We start from the raw sequence: 21,322 nt of genomic DNA on the forward strand, positions 1-21,322 counted from the left end.
GTGTCTATCTAAAGTTCTGGCACTAATATCCAAATTTCTTAATCACAAACAGATGGTATGAAAGATCATAATCAACTAATAATTTGTCTGTTATGTGTAACTTGTTTCAGTCAAACCTAGGCAATTTATGATAAACGAGGGTCTGCACTAACACTACATGATTTCAGAGAACAGACACTGCTATTTTTCCAGAATTCTCAAGCTCAAAGAATGTACTGTACACACATGATCCTGGTCATTCTCACTTCTGTTCTCTTGTCAGACAGAAGATACAGAAGCTTGAAAGCACATACCACCAGAGTCAAGGACAGCTATCTCACTCATGACTTGAACAGACCGCTCAAATGCTAACGTTGAATTCTTGGGTCTCCAATCTACCTCATTGTGGCCTTGAACATTATTTGTTAACCTGCACTACAGTTCCTCTGACTACACTATATTCTTTTACTATTTTCCATTTACTACCTATGCTATACCTCAAAGTACTAACATAATGGCATGATTTGCCTGGATTGCATGCAAACAAGTGTTACCACTGTATCTCAGTACACATGACAATAATAAACCAATTCTAATTCCATTCAAGGAGGAATGCAGAAGACCAATGACAAACACACAAAGTGCACAATTCTGATACTACTGAGTTCAGAGAACATATTGTGCTGTTACACATTTATTTCAGGATATAGGTAGCAACATTTAAGGCCTATAGCTAATAGCTCTTTAGAATATGACAGTAAGCCACCTGACTGAACATTGGAGACCATCCACTGAAGACAACCTGCAATATTGTTGGTCAGGGAGATCCAGGCCTCATACTACTGGCCCTTGTTAATATCTGTGTCCAGTTCTATGTTAAAATGCTGTTCAACTTGGAAGAGAACCTGAACATATGGTTGCTTCTATTATCCTATTATATTTGTCTTTCTTAGCAGTGCAAATGGTGGAAACTGCAAAGCAGCAGACAGGAAGGCTCTCCAATAGGTCATCAAAACTGCCCAAAACTTCATTGGCACCACCCTACCCTCCATCAGGGATGTGTAGACAAAAAGGTGCTAAAAAGAGACAGTAACATCAAGAAGGATCCCACTCACCCTGTTCATAATCTTTGTCCCACTGCCATCAGGCAGGAGGCCACCAGACTCAAACAATTGATCTCCCCAAGATGCAAGGCTGATCAATAACTCCACCCACTAACCCATCCCACAACTACTATTTTATCATTTCCTGTCAGTCACTTTACGTGCAGACACTCCTGTGCCTAGTGTCACTTTATGGAAATAAAATACTAACATAGTTATATTTATTGCTTTTTATTATTGTGTTCTTTAATATATTGTCTTTCTTTGTGCTGCATCGGATCCGGAGTAATAATTTTTTTGCTCTCCTTAACACTTATGTATTGGAAAGGACATTAAATAATCTTGAATCTTTAGGAGGTGCCATCATAGTTGCCTAGACAAATAATTGCAGTACATTTTACAGATGATATACAGTGCAGCCATGGTTAATGGTTGCGGAGGGAGTGCATGCTTAAGATAGATGGCCAGTTTTGTCTTGCATGGCATCAAACTTATTGACAGATTTTAAAGCTGCCTTCATCCAAGCAAACAGGGTGCATTTCTTTGCCTTATAGATGGAGGGCACCAGGAAATGCACTGCTCACCATACAATAGGCAGTCTCTTGTAGCTAATGTATTTATGAGACAGATATAATTTAAGGTCCAATTCAATGCTACTGATGATAGCAAACTTAATAACCAGCAATATTTCCACCACCAAGGAGAGATGCTCACCTTGTTCCGGTTAGGGATGAATAATTGCCTGACACTAAAAGGGGGAAAATGTTACTTGCCAATTATCAACCAATGCCTGAATGCTGTCTAGGTCTTGCCGTATGCAAGGATGGACGACATCTCATGCAGGAGTTGCAAATGAAGTTAAACTATTGAAATCATCAGCAAAAATTCCACTTCCAACCTTCTGATGGAAGTAAAATCATTAATGAAACAGCTCAATATAGTTCAGTCCAAGGCATTGTCTGAAGGAAGTCCTACCTCGACACCCTGGGGCTATGAATAATTGATCTTGAACAGCTGCATCCATTCTTCTCTGAGTGAGATACAACTCCAACTAAATGGGCGTGTTTTCTAATGCACTGTACCAACATCACCAAGTTCAAATGAAATATATCACCAACACTATCACAAAGCATAAAATTTTCACTAAATGCTTAACATAAATGGCACACCAACATAGAGATTAGTGTAACTATTACAGCACTAGTGACCCTAGTTCAATTCTGCTGCTGTTTCCATGCTCTTCCCATAACCGCATAGGTTTCCTCCGGATGCTACAATTTCTCCCACATTCCCACATTGATCACATGGGTATAATGGGGAGGGGGGACAGGTTCAGAAGGGCTGTTATCATGCTGCATCTCCACTTTGGCCTCTACTACAGCAAAGCAGATGAATATGTATTCAATTGCCTAACCAAGAAAATAATTTGCACTGCCTGCAAACAAGGCAAATGGTTTTGTGTAAGTCAAAATGATGGAAATCTAAAATAAATATAGAAGCTATGGGAAATACTCAACCAGTCAATCAACAACATCTCCACTGTGCAGAGTTACATTAGTGCAAGTACTTGAGTATTGTTAATATTTGCATTGAAGTTTAGTTTTCCAGACTTGCATCAAATACTTCCAACTGTGAGCAGTTTGTGCCCTTACCTAAGAAAGGAAGTGCAGGCATTGCAAAGGATCCAAAAGGAGGTTCACAAGAATAATCCTGAGAAGTGTTTGATGGCTCTGGGCCTGTACTCCCTAGAGCTTAGAACATGGGTTTTCAGTCGTTTTTATGCCATGGACCCTTACCACTAACCAAGGGGTCCTTGGACCGCAGGTTGGGAACCTCTGCCTTAACATTATCCTGATGAAGGGTCTCTGCTCAAAACATCATATGTTTATCATTTTCATAGATTTTGCCTGTCCTGAGTTCCTCCAGCATTTTGTGTGTGTTACTCTGGATTTCCAGCATTTGAGAACCTCTTATGCTGATGCTTGAAGTTGTCTCAAATATCTTTCCTTGTTCCTCAGCAGAAAATAAGCTACCCTGCGTAATCTTCCTCCATTCTACATGTACCCTGACTGAAATCACAAAATTTATTAATCTAACACTTTTTTATATATAAACATCAGGATGTTAAAACTCAACTACTGTTTACTGCACTTAGACTTATAAAAATTCAGATTAGATATCTATTCACTGCCATTTGATTTCACCTCTGCAACTCCAAGCTTGGTGATATCATGCACAATGGCCCTTGGCATTTCACTTTGATTTCTCAAGATTTGAAGAAAACCATCAGTATAATTGCTGAAGCTTTCAATCTTTAATGCAGTCACACGGCCAAACAAAAAGGGAAAATATTATTTTGCCTTTAGAGTACTATTTCAGAGTACATACTTAAAGACAAAATAACTTCTTACCCCGTTCACTCTTCCACACTAGGGAAATAAAATTGCATTAGGTGTTACATAGAATGTATAAACAAATTAATATAAACCACCTTCAACTTCAATCATCAAAAGCTGAAGACATGATTTGATGTTCAAATGAGGCATCTTGACATGAATTATTCAAACATACATTCAACATAATAGAAAATGCTTGAAGAATTATTCTATAAACATGCTAGTAAAACTGGATATTTTCCTTTTTTAAAATATGTAAATGATTAAGTTTTAATGAAGACCATTACAAAGAATCTTTAGAATAGGATTATTTAATATTGATTATTACTTATTTAACAAGTTTAACCTTCTAACTTTTCTTAAAATGTAGCAGAAAATTGTTGCCATAGATCTTGCAGAATTAAATTATTTAAAGCCACACTCAATTTAATTTGAATATTTCTTTAGGGAAAAGTGGTTAAACACCTTTAATGCATTCTAATTATTTCAAATTTGCATGTTAATTAAGGTAGATCATTAAACAACAAAAGGAAAGGTGGTCTCTCTAGAATTTTACCTCTCATCAAAATTTGTCTAGCTTAACTTTGGCAGACCCAAATTATTCTACATCACTAGACAACAATTTAACTGAAATTAAGAGACTTAAACAGATTCTTAACATTGCGTACAAAAAAAATGATTGTTAAATGTCACCATAGGGATCTATAATAGATACAACATTAGCAAAGTTCTAATAGTGGTAAACCTAATTAAAGCTTATATTTTACTCAGTATGTCATTGGTTCCTTGAGTTTCAAAGACAAAAAGAGAGCATCTTTCAGCTGAAATTTAAGACTATGCAATGGGAAAGTCACAAACGTTGCAAAATCTAACCTGGTTTAAAAGGAATCCAAAACACCCTTCAATTTCTGAATAGAATTCTAACTGCCTGTCTGAAATAAACAAAATTTCTACATCACCCAAGTTAACATTTCAAAAATGTTCTCTTGAAACATTATCTCATCTGCTTTCTTCACAGATGCTGCCAACATGGATGGGTTTTTCCATTTAAGTTTCATAATAAGGAACTTGCCGATTAAAACTAATAGTTGGACCAGCAGCCTTAGGCCAGTGGCTGCACTAGCAACTCATTTACAGTCAAAACCATTCTTTGCTCTGATTGAATTCCTCTGCAGGGGTTCCCAACCTTTTTCATACCATGGACCCCTACTATTAACCAAGGGGTCCAAGGATCCCAGGTTAGGAACCCCTGCAATTTTTAATGAGCATTAAAAATTGAGGAAGAGAGGTTGTCTTTATGGCACACAAAGACAAAACTTTCAGCCTCTCGTTGCTTGAAAAAAAAGTGTTTTCCATATTCCTAAGTGCTCTACCCTACCTTTAAGATGATACTTCTTGATCAAGATTCTCCCACAAAAGAAAATAGTTTTTATTATTTTGAAGCACTTAGTCATTTAAAAAAAAAATCAAACACTTGCAAAAGCAAGGTGAATTTAAGGTCTAAGTAAATTTAAGGCCACAAATTTTTCAGCATAAAAGGGTATCAATGCTGGGGTAAAGATGGGAACATGAGATACAAGAGTTTTCTCCTTGACCCCACAAACTAATTTCACTGTGAACAAAGTAGTAAAATTATTAAATGGAATGGTATATAGCATGCTAATTACCAAACAAATTAAGAGCATACAGCTGATAATTTTGTGAAAATGTCTACTGTTGTCCACAAAAGAACAGAAGCTTGAATGAAAATGATATTAAAGAGCTACAAAGCTTCAAATTCATATATTTGGCATATGCCATACAACGAATGGGAATAAATTTTCTAACCTTTCAGTGGATCCAGCTGAATTTAGTAAAGAAATTCTTGTTTTGTTTGTTGGAACCTCACCATATGTCACATCTTCTGCTTCTAATAGATTATGCTTGGACCTGTGAAAGCATTGAAGATTTCTTACATTGATAACCTTTACTTTCAGATCCTAATCATGAAAAACAATACTATTTTTATACATGTTCAGCAAACTAATATGATGTTCCACATCAACATTTCAAAATACTAACTGGTAAGTGCAATTAGGGCAATTTAATGATGTGATGATTTGTTTAGTTTAAAATAGTTCTTAAATTCTTAGGGGGATAATTCAAAAAGTCAAATCAAGTTGCCTCACCTGCAATGGGCTTTCAAGTTATCATAGCCTAGAACACATAACCTAAAAAACATATAATGAAACAGGGAAGAACAGAGTAGCTGTAAAGCTTGACTGAACATGGAAAAGTAAGTTTGCCTCTTCTTTACAGAGCAGCAAGCCCAAGTCATTTATCATATGAAGCAAAGTACATATCTTAAGGGATATCATCACTATTTGCATTCTATTTCTATATTTTCTTAATTAGTAAGGGTGTCAAAGGTTATGTGGATTCGGCAGGAGAATAAGTTGAAAGGGATATAAAATCAGCCATGACTGAATGATGAAGTAGACTTGATGGGCCAAATGGTTTAATTCTGTTCCTATGTCTTATGGTCTTACGATCTGAATCTTTTAATATTTTTCCCTGAAGTAAAACTGAGGCTGTAGTATTTTCATCATAGTGATGTTCTTCATACAAACTACAATGAATAACAACTGTCTATTTTACCATGAAGCATACTGGATGCCCTCAGTGGCTACACACATCATGTACTGTAGGCACGTAACTCCAGGCCAATATTATAAAAGATATCCTAGATTTCACAATGTTAAATTTACAGCCCAATGTAAACTATGCAATCAATCTGATCTGAATATTAACTGCAACCTTACTATGCTCATTGTGCTATTAATATGCACACACTGTTATGGTTACCACACAACTGCCATTGAAATTTGCTTTTACTGTCAATTACTGATAATTATTTTTTAATGTTGTTAAAATCCCTACTGAATTGCAGCTGCTCCAAACATAATAACATTCAGAATGCCATGCAGGTGTGAAATTTAAACAAAAAGCTAAGATCAGTTAAACTGAAACATTGGACAAGTTGCTACCACAGGGGATCCATTTTCTTCAAACTCATTAAAGTTGTTCCAGGAAAAAGGTTTCAACACCATTGCCAATAGACAATGCTGTCAGCTTTAATTAATATTATGTTGCCAATCTAATAAAGGTTAATTTTAAAAGGTAAATCACCTCCATTAGAATGGTCTAAGGTTCAATGGAGTTCTTACCTGCTATAATCCAACACTGACTCTTGTAACTGCTGTTGCTTTAAAAGGAGCAGAGCCTCCTGTTGAGCAAGCAATCTCTGCAGTGTTTCTTTCTCCAGCTCAAGTTCCCTTTTCTGACACAATAACTGCTGCTTTTGGTCTGCAGGCATTTTCATTTCATGCAAAACGTCTCCAGTCATCATTCCTGTCCAACCATTCACTGCTGCATCACAAAACATTCCTGAGGTGACATTATGTTCCATTAGTGGAATAAAATTCCTGTTGTGGCCATCAGTGAATTGATTTCCATTATCAGTCTGGCCTTTCAACCATCCACACTGGGAAAGTTGGTCACCAGTAGTATCAAAAGTAAAACTGGATGTACCAACTTGCAAATCTTTGATGTTACAATGCCTTACTAAAACTGGGTTTCCATGGATTGAAGTCTCTGTTTTCATCTCACAACCATTTTGGTGTGGAAGGTTGTCCACAGGGTGAACACGATTGAGAACATTATTGTTTGGGAAATAATGAGCACCGTGAGGTGCTACAGATGGACAAACAAGTACTTGCTTAGATTTATTAACAGCATTTAATGTGCTAGGAGGCACAATTCCCAGGTAGGAACCATTCAGGTTTGAAGCAGCTGTCTGAGGAGAGTTCTTCTTGGCATTTACCTAAAAGAAAACATTTCAAAACATTTGTAAAATTAATGTAAATACTGAAACATTAACTGGTGATTATCTTATTTTAGGTGCATTTCTAATGCAAAGTATTCTTCATATCTGAGAAATTTTACATATTTTCATAACTTGCAAATGAGAAAAATAGAAAATACAGAATATTCACAGCATATCAGGTGGTATATGTGGAGACAAAAAGCAGAGGATGAACTTTAATTAAGGCTAATAAATGAGATTGGCTGCAACTGAAACAAATAAAAAAAATCTCAGTGCACCCAGAAGACAATTCCAAAACATTGACTTTCAGATTTGGAACCAGGGAAAACTGACGTATTAATAATGTTAAACTTACTTTTGGGCACTTAGAGCAAGTTTCCTCAGCCTTAGAAAAGGTAGCAGCAAAAGCAATACAAACATATGGTTTTGAGAGTGGAAGTGCTGACACAACACACCTCCTTGTACAGGCAAACAGGATCTCTTCCCTTTGGCCTATTGAGCAGTGTCATCTAGACCACTGATTCAACACATCTACATCCCCGAATATAAAAAATCCCTGGAATTAGAGACTGGAGCAATCCCCTACCCAGAATTGAGACCCAGATTTATCTCGACTTGCCCCCTGCTCACTAGAAGCAAATCAAACCAACTTCTAAATAGGAACAACAACACACAAAATGCTGGTGGAATACAGCAGGCCAGGCAGCATCTATAGGGAGAAGCACTGTCGACGTTTCGGGCCGAGACCCTGCGTCAGGACTAACCGAAAGGAAAGATATTAAGAGATTTGAAAGTAGCTTTCCTTTCAGTTAGTCCTGACGAAGGGTCTCGGCCCGAAACGTCGACAGTGCTTCTCCCTATAGAAGCTGCCTGGCCTGCTGTGTTCCACCAGCATTTTGTGTGTTGTTGTTTGAATTTCCAGCATCTGCAGATTTCCTCCTGTGAACATCTAAATAGGAATTTTTTTAAATGGCCAAAAAACCATACAATAAACAAAATTTAAAATATACTCAGTGGCCACTGTATTAGGTACAACTGCTCATTAATGCAAATATCTAATCAACCAACCATATGGCAGCAACACTGCATGAAAGCACCATGGTCAAGAGGTTCCATTATTGTTCAGACCAAACATGAGAATGTAAAGGTAATGTGATTTAAGTGACTTCGACTATGGAATGATTGTCTGTGCCAGATGGGGTGGTTTGAGTATCTAGAAACTGATCTCCTGGGATTTTCACACAAAAGCAGTCTCTGGAGTTTACAGAAAATTGTGCAAACACAAGAAATATCCAGTATACAGCAGTTCTGTGGGTGAAAATGCCTTGCCAGAGAGAGAGGTCAGAGGAAAATAGCCAGACTGGTTCAAACTGATAGGAAAAAGACAGTAATTCAAATAACCAAGCATTACAACAGTGGTGTGCAGAAGAGCATCTTTTTAAGCACAACACATTAAATCCTGAAGTGGACGGCTACAGCAGCAAAAGACCCTGAAGATGTACTCAGTGGCCACTTCATTAGGTACAGGAGATACCAGAGTGTGTGTAAAATGGTGTGTCAAAACCCATACTTCCATAGTTCCTGTTCAAAGTTTTCCAAAGCTCTCTTCCCATCACCACCTACAGAACTCATGCCAACAAATATCATGACCAGGGCACAATTTCCTTGCAGATTGATGGCCTTCCATATGAACAGCATATGAAAAGGCATTCAGGATTGTAAATCCCAAAGTAGAAATTTTATTTATTTATTTACAAAATTAGTTCATCATGGCAGTCCTGGTTTCTAAATACAAAAATATTTTAACCAGCTGAAAATTCCTCAGAGTAGATCCATTTCAACTTATCCACTAACTTTATTCTGCCACCCCCCCCCCCCCCCCCCATCACCCTGTGCATTTAATTGAAGCACAGTTTCTCCTATTGGTTTTATTTTGAAATGTTCTGTTATGTTTTCCCCAAGATATTTCCATCTACAGTATGGGCGCAGCATAAGAAATGCCACTTTCAGTGAGTTCAAGGTTCATTCTCACAATCGTCTGTTTTGCAACACTCGCTGACCTAAAAACTGGAATCCATCAGTAAAAGTGAAAAATGTGCGTCCTACCACTCAATAGTGCAGTGTATTAATATACCAAACATGAATGCTACACCCTCTTACAGGTCAAACATCAGTAAACTTGAGGCTTAATTTACATAAACTAGTTTCACAAGCTACAAATCATTTCAATAGCCAGAATGGTGTCTGATCAATTTGAGGTAGAGCAGCCTGCCTTAACAAGAAAGATATAATGGAAATTCAGAGCAGCATATCAAAGTGTTAAGCAGTTGATTTGTTACAAGACATAAATACCAAAACATTTTTCCCTATTTGTAAGCTAATAAATTTTAGAATGTACTTAAATTTATATTATTCACTTATCACTTTTTTTTATTTCATTGAGTTTAAAGTTGATGTTACCAACTGTGCTATTGCCTTCTAATAGCAATATCTTTGCAAGCACAATTTCTTACAAAGTACAAAATAATAAAGGGTTAGTGAGTTAGGAAAGCAGAAATAATAGTATTCAATGCCATAAGATGTACAACTGGAGACTATTAAGTCCCATGGAGAGACAAAAAAAAGGTCAGGATTATGGACAAGCCATCATCCAGCATCGTTATATTATGAAACTAATAACATCTAAGGTGTGCACAAATGATTAAACACAGAAATCAGTGAATTACAGGGTGCTCTCTACTGTATGAATAGATTAATTGTTCCATACCATCTTCTCAGTGTAACCCAAGATTTTACCAATTGTACAAAACAATAATCTCATGCCACCTCTGCCATTCGCCTCCCAAAATAGCTAAAATTACCAGTGCTTTTCAACTTGAGCTTACAACAGAAGAAATGCTAATTCTTTCCATTACAGAAATTAATAAAAGTGGTCCCCCTGACTGAAAACAAACTCAGGTTGTTCTAACTGCAAATTCAATTCATTGTTTGATTTAAATATCCATGTTTTCTGTGAGAATGTTTCTTTAGATCCAAGCTGAAGAGTTGTTTTTTTTTAAATTATACACTGTGAATCTTTGGCCATAAACAGACATTGAGTATATTCAATATTTACTTGGAGACTCAAGGAATCAAGTGATATAGTAACCATAGAAGAAAGTGACTTGAGACACAGGGTTACCCATTAGCTTACTAATTAACATGTTAAGCCAATGAGGGATGGAAGTCACTTCATTTTCAGATGGTCATTGCTTGTATCAGCTTCCCATCATGATCAGCTGCATGCTACAACTTCAGAATTCTGTCACCCAAACCTTGGTCAAGTACAAGCTATTTCAGTCTCTGTTCACTGAAGATGAAGTTTAATTTCAACCTTTAAAACAACTTCAGCATCCAAAATTTTGTAACAGACCCTACATCTTATTCAATTTTATTTATGCTATGTACATGCATACAAAGGCAGTTACTCTATTGTAACAGCCACCCCTATAGGGCCCAACCTGGAACATAAATGAATTTGAGCTTCAAAGTTGACACTCATTAGCTTATTCTTTATTGAGTCTAGCTACGAATCAAAGTATTAAGGGACCATATCCACATTCATCAATTTAACATTATGTCTTTTTCCATTGTTTTATTATTCAATGTGACTCAATAATTTTTATGATCATAAAAACTGCATAATGCTGTCAAACAAAGATGTAAATTCTGAGCAATAATAAAGCTTTGCACTGATACACACAATGAAGTTAGTGGAAATATTAATGTTTGAACAAAAACAAATCATACTTTTTTAGCTTTGGCAAATAAATAAACATTAAGTTTTATTGCAGACAGGTTATATCACAACAATAATGATTTCTCAGTAGTTATTGGTACAAATCTGCAATGCAACTACATATGGTAGGGCAAAAGGAGTTCAGTTTATGGGAAGTATACAAGAGATAATAATGTTATGGTTAAGTAGTAACAAAGAAAGTAAAGAGTAAGTTATACATTACAAATTAAGTACTGTACAGTCGGCCCTCCTTATCCACGAGGGATTGGTTCTGGGACCCCTCGCGGATACCAAAATTCACGGATGCTTGTCCCTTATTCAACATGTCTCAATAGGGTGGATCTTAGGAACCAGTGGTACCTCAGACTTTATTTAACCCGTCTCAGTGCGGTGGACATTAGGACCCAGTGGCAGAGATCTGAATCTGCAGTGTTTCTGTTCACGAAAATAATCACGATAATGAATGAAAATAAAGTGGAAATAATAAAGCGATCGGAAAAAGGTGAAATGCCATCGGTTGTTGGAAAAGCATTAGGCTACAGTCGGTTAACGGTTGGAACAATTTTAAAGGATAAAGTGAGAAAGGCTCTGCCCTGATGAAAGCTACAATTATTACTAAGCAACGCAGTGGTTTAATTATTGGGTTTTGGGTTTTTGATCCTCAATATCAACCCGGCACAGTGGAGAGTGCACTCAATAGCCATCTGTCACTAGATCGGACTCGGGAACTTGCCGAGCCCGGCACTGAAACATACATTCTTAAGTGTTTTATATGCATAGAAAAGTAAAATATATACTATATACTAGGACAAATGTTTGACTAACTGACACTAAATAATAGTGGATGTACCTGTTCCAACTTACTTAGTAAGAACTTCTGATTTTTTTCGATCCCGATCCACAATACAGACAGACATATTTTATTGATCCCGAGGGAAATTGGGTTTTGTTACAGTCGCACCAACCAAGAATAGTGTAGAAATATAGCAATATAAAACCATAAATAATTAAATAAGTAAATTATTCCAAGTGGAAATAAGTCCAGGACCAGCCTATTGGCTCAGAGTGTCTGACACTCCAAGGGAGGAGTTGTAATGTACTCTGGCTGAAAGTACTCCTGTGCCTAACCAGTACATTATGGAGTAGATGGGAGACATTGTCCAAGATGGTATGCAACTTGGACAGCATCCTCTTTTCAGACACCACCATCAGAGAGTCCAGTTCCACCCCCACAACATCACTGGCCTTACGAATGAGTTTGTTGATTCTGTTGGTGTCTGCTACCCTCAGCCTGCTGCCCCAGCACACAACAGCAAACATGATAGCACTGGCCACCACAGACTCGTAGAACATCCTCAGCATCGTCCAGCAGATGTTAAAGGACCTCAGTCTCCTCAGGAAGTAGAGACGGCACTGACCCTTCTTGCAGGCAGCCTCAGTGTTCTTTGACCAGTCCAGTTTATTAACCCAGTTAACCCACGCCCATTTTCCATATACTTCAAGTCATCTCTAGATTACTTATAATACCTAATACAATGTAAATGCTATGAAAACTAGTTGTTATACTGCATTGTTTAGGGAATAATGACAAGAAAAAAAGTCTTTACATGCTCGAACAACAAGTGCTGGAAGAGTTTTCGCGATTTGCGGTTGGTTGAATTCACACATGCGGAATTCGTGGATAAGGAGGGCCAACTGTATATACAAAATACCCAAGCTCCATTACCATTTTCCCACTCTGCAATCTAATAACAATGCAAGTGGTATTTATCAATCTGCAATCCTTTCTTCACTACTGCAGAGAAACTAGTGTTGCAGCAACAATCATCCGGAGATGATTTACATCATTTAGGATTACCTGCATTCCCAATTCAAAACATTGGTGAAATTTATGCATACAACTATTCACCATCAAAATGTAACTGTCCTCTACAAATAACATACAGTTCTTTTAATGAAAAGCCTATCCTTCCAACTAACAAGCTACTTAAACACAATTTGTACTGCTAGACTGACAAAGACACTTTACATCTGACCATGTAAATGGACAGGCTTGATGCCATTCATATCAAGCAAATGGTGTGGACTACTGCCTTCCCAATTTACATTGCAATTTGAAACTAATGTCTGGAAAAAAATAATTACAGATCAATTTTGGTAAAGAAATTATGCATTCAATACAAAATTGATCCAAGCAAGAGTTTGCTGTTTTCTCATATCTGAAGAAGTAGAACGATTTTTACTCAAGGGCCTTCTGGGGTTTAAAACTTATTTTGTACATTATGCCTGGATCTAAAATGATAAGAGAATCAAAGGTGTTCAATTATTTAGAATTCAACACTAATTGGTGTCTTACAAACTGGGAGCAACTGAAAAACACCAAGCAGCTTGCTGAGAAACATGCATACATAATTTATAAATGGCTCATTCATTCTCCCGCCTGTATGTCCAGTGCAACATGTTATTTTATAACTAATAAACTGTTTTAACACCTGTACATGTCACAGAATGTGTGAATAAGTAACCTGACTCAATGATTTTCAGACAGCAAAATGTTTTATTACAGGTGTTAATTGCACCAGAGAGAGCATCTCTGCCTAAGCTCTGATGTGACTACCTGGCATGCAGACTGCACAGATGGTACCAATGTTTGGGCAGCAGCTCAATCTTTGCAAATGCCCATCTTCAATTCATTGAGCTTGTACCTGACCATTTTGCCTATATTTATTTCTTATTTATTTCTGAACACCCTGTTACTTCCAGATTTAAGTGTGCATCATTTACACATTTGTTTTAATGTTTGGTGGATGCTTATTCCCCACCTCCATGCAAGAATGAAATCATAGATGCAATGACAGTCACATAAAACTTGCCTTTAATCTGAGTCGACTGTAACCAAAGGATCATAAACCAATAAAGGACACATCCAAGGTTGTGGCAAACGTACAGATTAGTTCCAATTCAGAATAGAAGCTCTCCAAACAATATCCACTTTTTTTTATAAATAGGAACCAGAAGACTATTTAACCCCCATGAGTCAATAAAATTATGCTGATCGGCAATATAACTTTATTAACCTATTTCAGCTCTTTATCCACATTTTCTCATGCAAACAAAATTTCAGATATAACAATACAAATACAACAAATTCTGTAGATGCTGGAAATTCAGAGCAACACACACACACACACACACACACTGGGAGGAACAAATAGTATCTATGGAGGGGGATAAGCAGTCAATGTTAAAGGCCTTCATCAGGACCATTTACAAATTATTTTTTTTTAAAGCAAAAAACATTTTAACTTAATTCTTAATAGGCCCTGGCATCATGGAGTCTGACAGTACGCTTTTGTCCTTCTAAGTGATTAAGGGTGGGATTTGAGAAGCATTTTCCAATAAGCCGCAATGAGGTGCACAGTCTATTTTGTAACTGCCAGTCACGATGCCATGAGAAGGCAAATGAACATTTACAGCAATAAGATACAAATGAGGACATAATCTGAATAATGCCAATGTGCGCTGTCAGCACAGATAGAGTGTTCCATTACTTACTTGACTTAGTGGAAGACCTTCGGTAAAGTCACTTTTTGACCAACTCTTGTTGTCACAGTAACTGTGCAATGGGTCCAGTTAGGTTCTAGTTAAATATGAGCTCCAAGGATCATAGGAATACTAATTACATTCAATATTGAAAGGAAGACAGTTGGACTCATTAACTGAAGATGAAAGCCTTGGTCTGGAATTTGTGGTACCTAACCTAAGGAATGCAGAGCAAAAGAAATACAAAGCCAGTATGCAGTTACAGAAATTAGGAAGCAAATTAAGTGATGACCACTGGAAATAGGGTACAAGAGTAAGTAAACAATGGTGCAATTGTACAGGACTATGGTGAGATTGCATCCAGAGTACTGTATATCATTTTAGTCTCCATATTGATGAAGAACATTTTACCTTGGCAGCAATGCAGAGAAGACCAACTAGTTTGACTTCTTTAATGAAGTGGTTATCTTATGAGGAAAGATCAAGTGATTCAGGCCATGCTGCTTAGACTTTAGGAAAATGAGAAGGGATCTTACTCAAAAATACAACATTATGAAGGGGTTAGACTATATACTCAGTGTGAAGATGTTTATCTGATAGAAGAGTCTATTAGCTAGGGGTTCAGACTCAAGATAAAAGAACTTAAGAGAAGAATTTCTTTGGCATGAAGAATTTTTGTCATCCTCTAGCTTCATTGTTGTGGGTACTGATTTAATAGACTTGAGAGGAAATCAAGTGTTATGGAGATCACACAGGAAAGTGAAAGTGGCCAACAGTAATACGTAATACTTTTACGGAATAGCACAGAAGACTTGAAGCCTTACCTATTAATGTCCCTATGTAATTTGTGGTTACAAATCCACACTAGTACCTTACAATGAAGCAGGTACTGATGATGGGTCTACCGTACACCTCTGCGTCAATTATAAACTTGTTTCAACAGATTCCAAACCAACAAGTTTCCTGTCAGCTTCCTCTACTTTGATGGATCCATACAAGATGGAAATGATAGGCATACATGGGTGAAGGGAGAGTAGGAATAATGTTTGTGGATCATTTGTAGTTCAGAATAGACACAAGGAGAATAAAGAGCTCTAGAAAAAAAAATCAAGGTTCATTCGTATTAAATTTCTGACGGCAGAATATAGAAGGAAGAGGTGTGAGATGATGTTTGAACCAAAAGTAGAAATAGTATAATACCAAGCACTCCCACAGTTTCCAACACATCACTATAACTATAGCTAAGCATAGAAGTGCCAGTGACCAGAAACATATAAAGCTTAACGTTAATGTATCATTTTAGCTTTATTTGTCAAATCCTTCCATGGATGATGGTTGAGCTGCTTACTATTCCCATCATTATTATTCCAATGGGTGAAAACAGCTGCATAGAGTAGAAGGAAATTCCTTTCAATTTTTTAGTATTTATCTGTATATTGTTATTGTGCTCTAGTGTGTTAATATATTAATTTTTAACCACAAATACGATGACGCTCTGTCCACCAGAGAAAGCAGGATATCCCAGTGGCCACACATTTTAATTCCACGTCCCATTCCCATTCTAATATATCTATCCATCGCCTCCTCTACTGGCAAGGTGAAGCCACAGTCAGGTTGGAGGAACAACACCTTTTATTCCATCTGCGTAGCCTCCAATCTGATGGCATAAACAGTGATTTCTCTAACTTCCGTTAATGCCCCTCCTCCCCTTCTTACCCCATCCTTTATTTATTCTTCTTCTTTTTTCCCCTTTTTCCTTTCTGACCCTCTCACAATCACTCTACCTGTTCTTCATCTTCCTCTGGTGCTCTCCTCCCCCTTTCTTTCTCTCTAGGCCTCTTGTACCATGATCCTCTCCCTTCTCCAGCTCTGTATCCCTTTTGCCAATCAAGGTTCCAGCTCTTAGCTTCATCCCTCCCCCTCATGTCTTCTCCTATCATTTTGGATCTCCCCCTCCCACTTTCAAATCTCTTACTATCTCTTCTTTCAGTTAGTCCTGACGAAGGGTCTCAGCCCGAAACATCGACTGTACTTCTTCCTATAGATGCTGCCTGGCCTGCTGCGTTCCACCAGCATTTTGTGTGTGTAGTTTGATATTAATTTTTAATGTTATTTATTAATGTTTTTACAAATATCAAACAAATTTAAGCATGTAATCCTAACGGCAGCTATGACAATGAGAAAAGCTACAGTAGTGCTTGTCAGGGCACTTTAGGAAGCAAGCAGGGATACCCTGGCAGCTGGTTTCCCAGTCTGCAGCCAGGAGGCTACTCCCAGAACAGTTCAAAAGGCCAGCTACCTACTAATTTAGGCACCTCCATTACTAATAGAGGATCCAGCTCAACATTGCCAATATTTAACATTAGTTTATACAAAGTATCTAGAAAATCCAATGTCTATTTGTCATCCGAACCATCATTGACAACTAAATAATCACAGCAAATCATTTTCCTTTGGCCCCAATTCTCCTCAGCATTCAACACTTGCAGCCACAGCTTAAATAAACAAAGGCAAAATGCATTACAAGACCTAGGCAACCAGTTTTGATATTAGGAATCATTGCAGTTGATTACTTAGGAAGCTGAAAGTACTTGAATTTTAAAAAATGACGATGTGTAGGCAGAAGAAATTAGTTTAGCCATTTGATTACTAATTTAATTGGTTTGGCACAACATTGTAGGCTGAAGGGCCTGTTTCTGTACTGTCCTATATACCTCATCTCAGCAAAAATTAGGTTTTATATTCATATTGAATATGGCCATCAATATAAGAAATGCAACAAACAATGAAAAAAAAAGCCTTTTCTATATCAAGTCCATTTCTTTAACAGTTAGAAGATAAAATAATCAGAAAAATGGTGTGCCATGTGGGAGGGAAGGGTCAAGATTGATCAGTTTAAGTCAACACCACATCATGAGCTAAAACGACTATACTGTACTGCGCTGTTCTATGTTCTATTTATCCTTACCTGAAATTTATCAACTATATGGAGTACAGAACTAATTAAATGGATTTATTTTCCTTTTGTTGTAAGCTTTGTAAATCTTTAAATTAGCATTAAATTCCACTTCATCAACTTCCTTTTCCAATTAAAACTATGGTTCTAGTTAACATTCTGGAATTTAAAAAGAACAAATGCATTGTAACTTCTAACACTGCCATATATCAAAAAATTTTTAAAATACATTCTGACTATATCCAAATGGAGTGACTGGTTCATTGCTAAATAACAGGCAAGAGGCATTTCTATAGTTACTAAAACATCCTAATATAAAATCAACTTATCAAAACACACAGAAACAGTATGATAGCTTTATTTTGAAATCTCCACAAAATTAAGCACAATAGCTATAGGATAAGGGAAGATATTGATAAATTCAGCTTGTGCTTATTCAACATAGGCATTTTCAAAAAAACTATCTGAATTCTTTCAAGCAAAAGGTGACTTATTGTCATCCAGATAATCATGTTATAAATAATTGTTATAAATGGTCTGATTTCCTGAATTCATATAAATCTACATTAAAAAATTCCAGGAATTTCTAAAATCTGGTTAATAACCCACACCCACTGTGGGTAGGGTCCTTCTGATTGTGAATGGCAAGAACTACTCACAGAAATGCACTGGCTGTTAGTTAAGCCACACAAGACTTAGCACCTGTCAAAAGTGTCAACGAACTTATTAATACCTCAGATGCTCACAGACATCCAAGAATACTCAAAGACAATTAACACTAATAAGCTTTCTTTATTAAAGTATTAAACATTTTTAAAAACAAAATTAGCTGTGACTCTCTAATATTCATTAAACCGATTTGTGCTCCAACCTGACAAAGATTCAGTAAGCTGTTTCCTCAAGTCACTGCACAAAGTAATAATTAAACCTCTAAATCTGGTAGTTGCTGGTTCAAGTCTCACTTCAAAACCTTCAGCACAAAATTCTGGACTCATATGTCATTGCAGTACCAATGGAGTGCTGGACTGTCGGAGTTGTAATTAAAATTGGTGTAAAATGTTAAAAGATGTTAAAGATTCCTTGGTATTATCCTATGCTTCAATAGTAATTCATTCTCTTAAAGATGTCCCAAAAGGAGCAAGAATAATACATTGTAAATAGAAAACATAAAGGAATACTAAAGTCATATGTACTTTCAAAACTTAATAATGGTCTACAGTAACACTACTCTTTACACACCAGCTAAAATTAGAAATAAAGTGAATAGCAAAGTAACTAAGACCAATGCAAATCCTTATAATCTCACCTGTCCAATGATACATATTTTAGAACTTAAATAAGAGCCTAACAAAGTACTGAACATCAATTCACCAAATTTCCACAAGTAGCATGATATTCAGAATCAGGTTTACTATCACCGGCATGTGACGTGAAATTTGGTAACTTAGTAGCAGCAGTTCAATGCAATACATAATCTAGCAGAGGAAAAAAACTAATAAATAAAATAAACCATAATAATAAATACATCAATTACATATATTGAACAGATTTTTTTAAATGTGCAAAAACAGAAATGCTGTTTATTAAAAAAGTGAGGTAGTGTCCAAAGCTTCAAAGTCCATTTAGGAATCTGATAGCAGAGAGGAAGAAGCTGTTCCTAAATCAATGAGTGTGTGCCTTCAGGCTTCTGTACCTCCTTCCTGATGGTAACCGTGAGAAAAGGGCATGATCTGGGTGGTGGAGGTCCTTAATCATGGACACTGCCTTTCTGAGACACTGCTCCCTAAAGATGTCCTGGGTACTTTGTAGGCTAATGCCCAAGATGGAGCTGACTAGATTTACAACCTTCTGCAGCTTCCTTCAGTCCTGTGCAATTGCCCCTCCATACCAGACAATGATGCAGCTTGTCAGAATGCTCTCCACGGTACAACTATAGAAGTTTTTGAGTGTATTTGTTGACATGCCAAATCTCTTCAAACTCCTAATTAAGTATAGCAACTGTTCTACCTTCTTTATAACTACATTGATATGCTGAGACTAGGTTAGATCCCCAGAGATGTTGACACCCAGGAACTTGAAGCTGCTCACTCTGTCCACTTCTGATCCCTCTATTAGGATTAGTACGTGTTCCTTTGTCTACCCTTCCTGAAATCCACAATCAGCTTTTTCATCTTACTGACGTTGAGTGCCAGGTTGTTGCTGCGACATCATTCCCCTGGCCACCCCCAAAACGTATCAAACCATTTTGTGGAATTCATTACTTTAGAGGGACTGAATTACAGACAACACAACAGCCATTTTGTACCAAACACATCAAAATTATAACAAATGATCAAATTGCTATTGGCTTAAAACAAATGTGGGCCAAAACTCTAGTTTAATTCCCTGTTCCGAATATTTCCATTTTTTTGGCTAAATATCTAAACCAGCAGGATATTCTAATGATACCTCAGATGAGATAGCATTCCTCACTTCCAGTCAAAAACTGACAAACTCAATCACCAACAGCTGCATGCTCGCAAGTTACTGTTTTAAGTCCTCTTCTCAGTGATATGAAAAACACACTTATTTCTCTGGCATATTTCATTACATCTCAGAGGATCTTTCCTGAGCCCAACATATCAAAGCAATCGGAAAAGAATCATAGCAGCTAATAGTTTGAAGAAATTTGATGTGTCTCCAAAGACTTACAAATTTCTATACATGTACAGTGAAGAACATTCTGGCTGGTTGCCTGGTATAGAGCTCAATGCACAGGATCACAAGAGGCTGTAGAGCAGGGGTTCCCAACTTGAGGTTCATGGACCCCTTGTTTACTGGTAGGGGTCCATAGCCTAAAAAAAGGTTGGGAACCCCTGCTGTAGAGGGTCATCCAAATTCATCACAGGCACAACCCTCCTCACCATTGTGAGCAAAGTAGACATGTCATGAAAGACCATGTCCTACATGGCGAAGGTCCTTAATAATGGATGCCACCTTCTTAAAGAGCTTCAAATATGTCAGTGATAATAAACCCAATTCTAATTCTTCCCATTACTACCACAGACTTTTGAAATGTGAAGAACTATACTCAATGATTTAGTGACAGCTTCCTTCCCTTGGCCAACAAATTTCTGAAAGTCTATGAATCTATGAACACTGCGTTGTTAACGAATAAATTCTTCTTTGGCTTCCAGGTATCAATTTTAACCAACATTTCGATGACAAACTCTGCCATCTTCATCTTGGATTATGCCTGGGCATGTTTAGCCTGGTGGTATATATAGCCCCATTGTCCATCTCTCCTGATCGGTTAGTCCTCATTCAATCAGATTTCCACTGTCCCAAGTTGTTCACAGTCAAATTTCAGTTCTTACTTAGATTGAGACCTTCGTCTTTATTAAAATTCTTTTTCTCCAGTTTTATTTCAATAGCTTCCTTCACCTGGTGGTCCCAAAACCCAATGACGCAGCACAGTAGTTTTGTGTCAAAGTGAATCGTATGGCTATTGTGAATACAATGTTCTGCTACCACCCATTCCTCTGGGTAACCCAAACAGATACACCTCCTGTGCTCCTTGATCCAGGTTTCCACCAAATGCCCTTTCTGGCCAATATACACTGCTCCATATTCACAGGAAATCCTGTAAATGCCCGCTGTCCTGAGTCCGAGGTCCTCTTTGACCCGCATAATCTGTGATTTGAGCTTCCTTATGGATTTGTG

General features: G+C 37.2%; 1 protein-coding gene across 4 annotated transcripts in view; it reads right to left on the bottom strand.

Annotated features, from left to right (window-relative positions):
• Positions 1-21,322, bottom strand: part of kiaa1328 (KIAA1328 ortholog) — a 134,708-nt gene that overhangs the window by 69,936 nt on the left and 43,450 nt on the right. For all 4 annotated transcript variants that reach the window (XM_059989603.1, XM_059989602.1, XM_059989601.1 and 1 more), the window contains 2 exons: positions 6,685-7,340; positions 5,306-5,407 (listed from right to left, as the gene is read on the bottom strand). In XM_059989603.1, coding sequence (XP_059845586.1) covers positions 5,306-5,407; positions 6,685-7,340 — 758 coding nt within the window. The remainder of the gene's footprint in view (positions 1-5,305; positions 5,408-6,684; positions 7,341-21,322) is intronic.

This window comes from Hypanus sabinus, chromosome 14 (genome assembly GCF_030144855.1).
Source record: "Hypanus sabinus isolate sHypSab1 chromosome 14, sHypSab1.hap1, whole genome shotgun sequence".
Taxonomy (NCBI): Eukaryota; Metazoa; Chordata; class Chondrichthyes; order Myliobatiformes; family Dasyatidae; genus Hypanus; species Hypanus sabinus.